At 35.0% G+C, this 11,097-nt stretch overlaps 1 protein-coding gene across 1 annotated transcript in view; it reads left to right on the top strand.

The window, feature by feature from the left end:
* Positions 1–11,097, top strand: part of LOC148942837 (lachesin-like) — a 357,150-nt gene that overhangs the window by 76,904 nt on the left and 269,149 nt on the right. Inside the window, exon 3 of the mRNA XM_089102806.1 lies at positions 9,599–9,806. Coding sequence (XP_088958932.1) covers positions 9,599–9,806 — 208 coding nt within the window. The remainder of the gene's footprint in view (positions 1–9,598; positions 9,807–11,097) is intronic.

Below are 11,097 nucleotides of genomic sequence, written 5' to 3' on the forward strand. Positions count from 1 at the left end.
GCACTTGATAGTATCCGGCGTTGCAACGAAAAAACGTCTTTCTAAGTCCAAAATAAGCGTGTCCAACAGAGGAATAAAAACTAACGGTCTATAATAGTCTTCATGTGAGTTCACTGGTACATGAATCTTACTCGTTGGCTTTCTTGCTAGCCTTGGGACTGTTATTTCTAAACCTAACTTGGTTGCCACTTTAGTTATCTCGTCAAATGCGTTTTCAAACTCGCTTTCACTTTCCCGAGGCTTGACTTGCAGCTGGATAAGAAGGTCCTTAACATGGTTTGCTGTAGACGCGAGGTATAAGCTCTTCTTTGAAATAGCCGACTGAGAGGTAAAATTAGTCCAGATATGTTACTAAGAGAGTAAATGGTTACTATCAGGTCGGAGGATGTGACAGCAGTCAATAAGGATTTTGCTTTTCCTCCAGTTGTACATTCTGCCCAGCCGCTGATGATCTCAAGAGCTTCCACTATCTTAGGGAGCTCTACCACAAACTGCATTAAGGAATCGTGCCTTTGGATCCAGCGCGTTTCACACACGCCAGTTAGTTGTGCTTTCATTACTCTGGTTAAAACTTTAATTGCGCTTTGCAGAAGCACCAAAAAAAGCAACTATTTTTTTTATTACTCCGATGGAGTTTCTAACACTCTGAAGAGAAGAAGTTTTTGACATGGAAAGAATTAGAGCATGGTTGAAACATGGGCAACGCAGGGCATTCTTTGCTACCTTTTGAACTTCTTTTACAGCACCGCAATGTTCTGAAACCATCATAGCATATCCATCAGTGCCTATGCCCACACAATTTTCCAAGTCTAGCCCAAGAGATCGAAGAAAATCCAACACAAAATTTCAAGCGTTTCCCCTTTAATGGTTGGTTCGAAGTTTCCAATGCTGTCCGAGTAACATGTTTCGTGTAGGTCTAAAAAACCAGCGAAATCTTCACGTCTTGTGCAATTGTAATTGTAGCAAAGGGCAATACTCAGTTGTGACTTGTGTGACACATCCGTTGTTTCATCAACAACCACACTGTAGAACTTGGCAGAATGAATTTGTACAAGAATTTCTTTAAGAATCTCTTTGGCACAAGATTCAATTAATTCATTCTGTGTTTTTTGCTGATACATGTAGCATTTGCACCTGAGCTTTCCAAATGTTGTTTTAAAGTGATGTCGCCACTATTTACACGGTGCCTTAGTAGTTCTCGAAAGTTCCCTTGGTTTCTCAATGGGTCCTTTTCGCCAATAATTCTCCATCATCTCTATGGCCACGAACAGCAATGTTCTGTCGACCCAAGAAAACAATTGATTCTACAATTGGCTTCAATCTCGCTCTGTTTTCCTGCACTTGTTGGCTACGTTGTTCGTTTACAAGGCTTAAAATGTTGGTTTCAGGGTTGTCATTTTAGAAGGAAATGTATGCCTGCGTCAACTGAATCGCGGTGATACTGATTATTTTCATGAGACACCAAGTCACCGTCTTTTCCAGTTAGCTTAGAAAAAGTCACGAGGGGCTTCATTACCAACTCTTGCAATTGATTGAAGCCTCCAACCCCTCGAACGTTAAACAAAACACAATATTTACGGAATAAGCCCCTCATCTTATTTGAAAGTACTAGCCAATGAAATTCTTCCAAGCGAGTACGATTGAAAAATCTCTTTTCGTCCCTGCCCCGCTTCCTGTGAACTGAATAGGGGAAGCTGTAGTTAGACGTGGGAATCCACGGGTTCTGAAGCAATTGATATCGCGTACGATCATCCAGTTTTTCAAGTCTATCGATATAGCTTCCGATATCTTTTTCGCAGAAAGTGCTTATATTTTCGATGTTTGTGTTAGGCTTGGGGCTACACTCTTCAATTAATGCTAACGAATCATACACAATCTCACTATTAGTAAAAGCGTTGAAATCACTACTAACACTGTAACTCTCATTATTTCTATCTTCAGTTACAGCATCCACTCGCCTAGCTTTAGCTTCCAAACCAAAGAAGTTGTTGAGAGTTATCTGCTTTCACTTCGACATCATAACTGGTTGATATTATCCAAAAATTGTATACTTTTCCAACCCTTCTAGAATCGCGACTAACCCTAAGGCGTATGTGTTATCGGAGTCATTTCAAGATTTTTGCTTAGTTATTGAATAAGAAACAGGTTTTGACGCGCACACTTTTTGAAGCTTCAACGATTTACGAAATGACAAGCTTCAAAATGCCTTGTAAGTTCGGGTGACACCAAACACTCTAAACAATTCCCTAAAGGCTTAAGGCAGACAGACCAAGTGTCGTCCGATCCTTTTCAAAGATGCCTTGATCCAAGCGTTGATAACGCAATCAAGTCACAGAAAATCTAATGATAGAACTTTTTTCCCAAGCAAGGGGGGGGGGTGATCGCCCCCCCCCCCCCCCCTGGATCCACTACTGATTATAGCTATCTTGGCCTCGGAAGTGGCACATTAAGTATCGCTCGTGCATCTTCAACAAAGATTTTTCGTTATAATTTTACAATAAAATCTCCTTCCACCTATTTGTAATCGTGTGGAAAGGCTTACAGGAATTTTAATCTAAAACTGCTCGATTCATAAAATTCAAATTCCGAAGGGTTATGTGCCTAAGGCACTCCTCCTTAAACTATGTTTAACTGCTCTGTGTAGTTTGTTGTACTAGTTGAAATCATGATTTTGCATGTCAAAATGGAAGGGGAGAGATCTTCAACCATATGCATTGTAGTGAATTTGTCTAAGGACGATTAGAGGTGGCATGGGGAGGGGGATGCAAGACTGCAAGGCAGTTCAACAAAGAAACAACGGAAAATACGGAAACTAATATTAATATACCACATTTAATTAATAAAAAGCTGGTATGAACGTTCATCAACTGACAAAATATGGTCCGGTTTAGCTCTACAACACCATCCTCTGTGCATAGCTTTTCATGGGTTTTGTGAAAAGCTAAAAAAAAGACAATTCAAAAATATCAAACATGCGGAGCATCTTTTGAAACATGAAGAAGAAAAAACGAAATATCCAGAACAAGCGGCTGTTCAGCAAGTTTTTGATGATCCATGAATCTTGCATTGAAAGAAGAATCTTGCATTGCTGTTGCACGATAATTTTGTGTATAGCCTTTCAAAGTAAATATTTTCTTAGGACAGTTCAATTAATTCAGCCATAGAATAGGGAATAAAAAGATTTCCAAGGTGACAGGAAGTCCCAAGAGATATTTTGATCCTGACCTGAATATTAACAGATACTGCAGAAGCTTGAAACCAATATGATTGCTTGCAAGAAAATGCGTTAAATATAAAATTTATTCAACGCATATTGAGGATGTACCGAATTTCAGTCTTTTGCAGTAAATTCATCGTCTCAGTAATTTCTGATTGTAAATTGACATTGATGGAAGTAAATAGTGATTTTTCAGATGATGTTACATTGAAAATCAGAAAATATCATACGATTATACAATTATGGATTATGACATGTAAGAAATCACTGAAAGTCTTCTTTATTCACTTGTCTCCTTTCAAAATTTAATCAATACATTTTTCATATATCTAGTACTAGTATTGCAAGCTGACAAAATTCCTGTTCTTTGTTTGTTTTTATTCGTCTTTTTTTAATAGTTGACCAGCTGAAAATGTTTGAAGGTGAGATGGGAGCTATGCTCGTCTAATCTTTCTTGTAAATCTGAGTAGTTTGATCAAAGAACATTCGAAATTTAAAGTCTTTCATCTTTTTGTTTCTTAAGACAGAAAAGTAGTTGGAATCCAACAAAAATTAGCAGTTTTTTAAGTCTATAAGGTTTTTACATATTCTATAAAATCTTACAATTACAGTAAGAGCTGGATAACAGTCATTTTGTCTTATCTGAGGATTTTTGTGCTCTTTTTAAGTTTATAATTGATTTGTACTATCATAAAATCATAAAAACTATTGTTTTCAAATTTGGGTACACTAATTAGTGGGGTACTTTTTATCCGTTACTTTTTCTAATGTTTAATACATTATTTCCTTTGTTTTTAATCAAAAATATTTCCCATATTCCCAATATAAAACTTTTTTGGAAAAGAAGTTTTTCAAAAAAAAGTAAAGAGCCATAGAAAACCAAAGACGAAAAATCAAGTCCTATAATAATTCGAACTTAAAACGATCTCACATTGCATTCAATGAATAAACTAAACCCGAAACAGACATAAATTAAATAAATAATCACATCGAACACAAAAATGAAATATGCTCATATTTATGAATTAGTGAATTATCAAACAAGTAAAATCAAAACAAATGATCAATTCAAAGTTAGAATTAACACAAACTACTACACACAGGAGAGGGCTAATACCCCCTCCTCTAAACCTTCTAAAAATAATTGTCATATATGGATTATTCTGAAAACTTTTGAACAGTGTATGTATTTTGAACAGTGTTCCTTAATTTAGTCAAAACATTGATAAAAAAATAAATAAAATTTCAAATCGAGATGAATGGAAAGACCTAATAAAAACAAACTGGATGTTTAACATAGAATGACATTAATTCCTGGAATTTTCTGAAATGTAAAATTCAAGATTTAATCCAACAGCATTTTTTGTTTTCAGTGTTGTAATTATAAAAAAAAAATTAAAATATATTTTGTTCAGGAAAGCGCAAATGACAAAATAGGCTTGAGAAGGTTTTAAGGGGGGAGTAGCCCTAATCCTGTTTGGAGTAGTTTCTGCTCTTCTTAAGTTTACCTTGATTCTTGATTTTAATTTTTCACTTGTTTTAGGACTTATTTGTTCATCTATATCAGTGTCTGTTATCTTTATGGTTGATATAATTATTTGTTTAAATTTTATTGCGCTTTAAGTTTCATTTATTGATCAATTATAATTTCTGGCTGCTTGAGGTTTGAATTATTATGGAACTTTATTTCTGTTGGTTATACCTTTAGCCATTTCTGAGATTTCACAGGTATGCCCTTTTGACAACCTTTTATGCACATAGTGTGTTTTTATTTATTTCATCCTCTCTTGGGCAATCCTTAAAAGTTTCAACTCATTACCCTTAGCTGTTTCTGAGATATTGCAGATACACCTTTTGACAATCTGGATGCTCATATTGTATTGTGATTTAGTCCAACAAACTGTCAACATTCCCGGAGTGTTTCAACTTAAAATTCCTAGCCGTTCCTGAGATATTGCAGATACACATTATTGACAAACTGGAGACACATAGTACTATTTTATTTAGTTCAACATCTCCCTCATCATTCCCTATAAGTTTCAACTTAGTAAGCTTAGACGTTCCTTAGATATTACACAGATCCCCTATTTCAACTTTGAAACATATGTTGAACTATTTCCAGTTGGTATTATTTACAGCCCTTTTCCCAGGGCCTTTGGCGGCTAGGCTACCCCCACAGGCATATTTACTGAGCTTTCGAGTATTTTTAACAAAATGGCTATTTTAGTATTTAGATTATTAACTGAAAAGGAAAAGGGAGGGGACTGGCTGTTCTCTAATCACTTTCGACTCTTAAAAACAGCACTAAAGTCAATTTTCAATTGAATGAGCCCCCTACAAATTTTTTGCGACAATGCCTCCTTTAAGAAACGGTTCTGTGAAAAAAAAACAAATAAAAAAAACATTGAAGGCATAAGGAACTTTACTATAGGCTATACTAGAGTATAGTCATCAACTAACCCAAAATAAACTTTTCAAAAACAAAATTTCTGAAGAAAAGTAAAGAGCCATATTAAAACCTAAAGACGAGTAGAAATTGTTGTCGGTGAATAAATAACACCGAAAATGAACAGAAAATAAAAAGAATAATCAAATCATGCTTAAAGGTAAAAGCTGCTATTGTAGATGGTTAAATAAACTTATAACCAACAGAAATTAAAACGAATAGTCCAGAAAACCTGAAACGAACAGAAATTACTAAAAACAAGAGTTATGCCAATGTCCAAATAATTTTCTATGGACCACATTTCGCTTTTTGTTCGTTCTTGGTTTCATTTATCCACTTAGGGCAATTTCTTGTTATTTTTAAGTTTGGATTTTTATATGACGTTATATCTGCTCGTCTTAGGTTTTAATCTGGCTTTTTACTTTTCTTTAAAACACCTTTTTGGCAAAAGCTTTTATTTCGGTTAATTTCTGTTCGTTTCTAATCGACATAGTTTTATAGTTGGTGGAAGAGAAAGGCAGTTTTTAAAATGTTAATTAAGTTTTTCTTTTTGAAAATTGAAATATTGGATTGTAATGAATATTTTGAAAAAATTGAACATTGAGTCTAATTTTTTATCACTAACAGTTTTTCCAATAAATTTTTTATGATAGGCTTGTTTAAAATTTTTGATGAGCCCCAACGCCTATCGTGTTGACACCCTTTAGAATAAATATGTCTTAATCCAGCATTATATTGTAAGAGTACCCGATGGGGCGCTGACTTCCCTTCACCTGGTGTACATCTCAGAACACCACCTGTGCTACACAGTTCCACCAGGTCTAGCAAAGGTTTGTCACACTTGGCAAATCTCCAAAAATGCTTGGTAAGCTCTCCAAAATACTTGGAACAGTTCCACCATGCTTGGCATAATCCATCTGGTGCATATGATTTCTAAGAAAGTGATCCATCGAGAATCTAAGTTTATGACTTTAATCCAGTAAAGGGTGAACCATGGTCCAGAGACGCAAAAAATAATCTTATAAAAAAATAGCAAGTGTGAAATGTTTACCATTTTTTACCAGTAAGTAATGGGTTGCCACTACCGCTGCAACCTTGATAAAAGACCATCAAGTCCCATACTAAGAAAAAGAAAGTGGCTACAACCATGATATTTCGCATCGAAAGCAATTTTTCCGTTTTTTTTAGCACGCTGCTAGCAGGACCCTGGAATATCAGAGAGCTGTTTTATGGGTTCATTTTAAAGGAAATTGCTATATCGAACGCTTTTGTAATTAACAAAAATAATTTTTGTTATTACAAATGTTATTAACATCACCTTGCACACGAAGGTCCAAATAAGATTTTACTTTTAACATTCTTATATCAGAGTTGAAGCGGTAGTAGAAACCTAGTAAGAGACGATCACGTCCCATAGTAAAAAATATAATAACTTCTAATTCCTAAGAAATAGTGTAAGATCGAATCGAAACACAAAGTACACTATTAGAACCCTCTTGTTCGAAACCCCTATATAGGAAACTTACAATAAATGGCTTGAACAAGAAGGTAAATCCATTATCTTGAAAAACAAGAAAGGTGGCTGAAACTGCGATATTTTGCATCGAAGGATTCAGTTTTCTCGATTTTTTTTTCCTCAGCTAGCAAGGCACTGGAACATCATACAGAGCTGTTTAATGTCTCATTTTAAATGAAATCACTATACGTAGTCGCTTTTATAATTAACAAAAACAAAATTTTAAACAAAATCAATATTTTTACAAAAACTGTATTTTCATATACAAGATGGTGAATGACGTCATAATCGTAGGTTGAAACCATTTATAGCGTAAAAAGTAAAACCAACATTATGATGTTAGCTCCAATATTATATTAAATAAAGAATTATAGCCCATAGTAAGTCATTGTATAAAGGATCGGTATAGTTAATTATCGATGGTAATTATGTAAGTTTCATCTGTATCATGGCTATAGGAATAGCTCAAACCTAGTAAAGAATAAACCATGCCACATATTGGACTTAGCTAGGTGCCTGATTCTCTGAGGTTCGTCTCTTACTATTCCAAATAAGTAAAAGCCATTGGCATTTTCCTGTTTGTACCTTTATTTGAAAATATGCTTCTCGTCAAGCCTATTACATAAAGGATCGAGATAGTTCATTATAAATGGGGAATTAGTGATAAAAGACAGATGCATGGAAGGGTGGCATCATATGCGTATACGGTTGATTATATTAAAGAACAAACTATAGCCCATAGAAGCTGAAACATTTTTTTTATCTAAGGACGAATCAAAGAATGAGTAGGGGCATGAATCAATATAACCGTATATGATACCTAAATTGTTTGCCTTAATTTAAATTCTGTTGGTTATCTGTTGGTAATTGTTAACTATTTAGTAAATAGCGAATGCTAAATAGCTCCTGTTGAGAACTGATTTAACCACACTTTTTTCCATAGTCGATTATGCCGTTAAGGCCCCCTTTTTGCAGTATACTTATTTTGAAAAATCACGTTGATCGGAGGGAAAAATAATCTTTGGCCCGTTTTTCGATTTCAAAAATCGGTAGAAGGGCCTTTCAAACGTTTGAAATAAAAAACTCTGGATATTCTTTTCGGTTTTTTTTTTTGGGGGGGGGGGTGACATAATATGTCTCTCCTTTCTTGGACATTAACCTGGGCACCAAATTTCTCTAGAAACAGATTGAGTGATAGAAATAGATCAACTCCTACTACTAAATTAATATAAATTTATATCATATTTACAAATTATAGTTTTTATGGGAAGGGGTAGGTCTACCATGTTGACGTCAAATTTTAACTTTAGGGAGAGGACAAAGAATAGCTAAACATATTTTGTTTCAAATCTCCCTAAATGTTTTGAGACTTAAGGCCCTTGTAGGACTAGAATCTATTCACATTGAAGTAGCAATGTAAAAAAGCTGTTTTTATCCGGGATAACAAAATAAGGCAGTCGCGTTAACTCAAGAACAGCTTGGGTGATCGAGTTGAAACTTTCAGAAGGTTTCGGAAGGTCAATTGTACCTGAAATTTTGACTTGAGACTGGGACAGAGGTAAATATAAAGACAAAATTTGTATCCCGGATATAAAGATAACACATCTACAATACCCCAGGCACAGCTTAGGGGATGTGATTGAAACTTTCAGGAAGTGTGCGTTTGTGTGTATGTGGGGGGGGGGGGGCAAGGGGATTCAAATTTTATGTTATATTCGACCAACAAGAAATATTATGTCTCTGATGAACCTAAACATTTTACAACTATTAGCTCTTATGGAAATTATAACCCATTCTTGTCTAAGCAGGGAGGTAAATAAAAAAAAAAATGTATGATACGATGCTGTCAAGATAAGGCTTCCGAAGTATCTCCAGTAAAGGTCTGGGTATCATGTTTAAGTTATCAGGGAGTAATAGGCACGTCAAATTGACCTCAAGTTCTGTCTTGGGGAGAGGGGCCAGGGAAGGAAGAGCCAAGATTTGTTTTTATATGATCCACCCAAAAGTTTTTACGCTTTAAGCTTCAATGAGACAAATGATATTATTGGATGCCAGATGATCAAAATAACTCATCTGTGATATCCTGGGAACAACAGTGGAGATTAAGTGAAAAGTTTCTGGGAGTTTGGGGTCCGTAAGGGAACTTCAAATCTTGATTTGGGAGGAAGATGGCAAAGAGGGATCTCCGAATTACTTAAAAGTTTTGGTACTAATAGCTAAAACTTTTGTCTCATAATAATTAATTTTTGTCTCAGACATGCTATCACTAGAATTGTATTTCGCTTTTTTACTTTATTTTTTTTTCTTATAGAAGTTTTGGTGAAAATTTGTACAAGTACTAACCGCTTGGTAGGTACCAAGTTCAAAAATTAGAATACCAATTTCATATCACAAAAAAAAATTATGTCATCTTTTTCAGGTTGCTTGGATATTCCTTGAAAGTTCGGCCATTTTAACTGTTCAAACTCACGTAATAACAAGAAATCCTAGAATAAGTGCTACGCACGAGGAGCATAAAACCTGGAATCTTCATATTTCTAACATACAGGAAAACGATACCGGTAGATACAGCTGCCAAATCAACACTCCAATAGTTAAAACACAAGTAGGATACCTTAAGGTAGTTGGTGAGTAGTAGATAATCTCTTTTTGTACAGAAAATGATGGTAAAAGACATGGGACGGGTAAGAATGGCTTTTTTTTTACACCCATTCCCCGAAGATACCTATGAAAGGCAAAAATAAATTTCAACAACATGACCCAATTTACTGTAAAAAAAAACGGTTTTTTTTTATCTTTCCACCTCTGTAAAAAGAATCGTTCAGTGCTTGAGGAAAGCATCAAATTTGATGTAAATATACTTTCAATCACGCTGAACATTTCTGAAAGTGAACACGAAAATGGTCAATCCCTAAAAAGTCAAATAATGTTGTTGATCGTCAGAAAAATTCAAATGGGTTTCTAATACCACGAGATAGTTTTATAACGGGTAGAAGCAAATGCCGTTGATTGTACTGCTCGTCTCGCTTTTATCTTCAGATTATAAGAACTTTATCTAAACGTCACGTATCGTCACATTTCATGAAAAAAAAATTGTTGCTATCATGTAAGAGTCGAACAATTGAAGCCTTGAACGAGATCTCAACAGTAGTAGTATTGATATAACTATAGGTACAAGACAGGTACCCAATGTAGCTATAACGATAGGTACAAGACAGGTACCCTATATAGATATAACGCTAGAGAGCGGGGTGTCTCCCTATATAGCTATAACGCTAGAGAGTGGGATGTCTCCTTATATAGCTATAACGCTAGAGAGCGGGGTGTCTCCCTATATAGCTATAACAGTTAAGAGCGGACAGTCCCCCCATATAGCTATAACAGTTTCAAGCAGGCAGTCCCCCCATATAGCTATAATATAAGGTAACAGAGTGTCTCCCGCCAATACAAGCAGACAGTGTAATGACCGGAATTCAACTACCGTGAAAATTCGTGCTGATCTGTGATCAAAGTGCGTGATGTTTCCTTTATACTATAGTAATTTCCTATCTTTCTGCTACCTTTTAATTGTTAGATGTGTTTGACTTATGTTTGACCTTAAATACGGGTATAAAACTCTGAAAATTTGTTATCTTCTCAGTTCAGAATTGGCATTTGAAATATAATGATGCATTCAAACTAAAGGAATATTGTCGAAAGCTACACGTAAGAAGTAAGTTATTTTTTTATATTCATAGTGGGTAAAGAAATTAGTTCTGCTAAAATTTATACAGACCCTATTATAGTTAACAGATTGTTAAATATTTTTGAACCTGGATCTCCAGAGGTCGGTAAAGAGCAATATCAAAACAAGAAAAAAAGTATATAAACACTGTATTTAAATGGCTTAAGAGCTTAGCACATGAGTTAAATCATACC

Source organism: Artemia sp. Qi Xiang Cuo, chromosome 16 (genome assembly GCF_049724085.1).
Source record: "Artemia sp. Qi Xiang Cuo chromosome 16, ASM4972408v1, whole genome shotgun sequence".
NCBI classification, from domain to species: Eukaryota; Metazoa; Arthropoda; class Branchiopoda; order Anostraca; family Artemiidae; genus Artemia; species Artemia sp. Qi Xiang Cuo.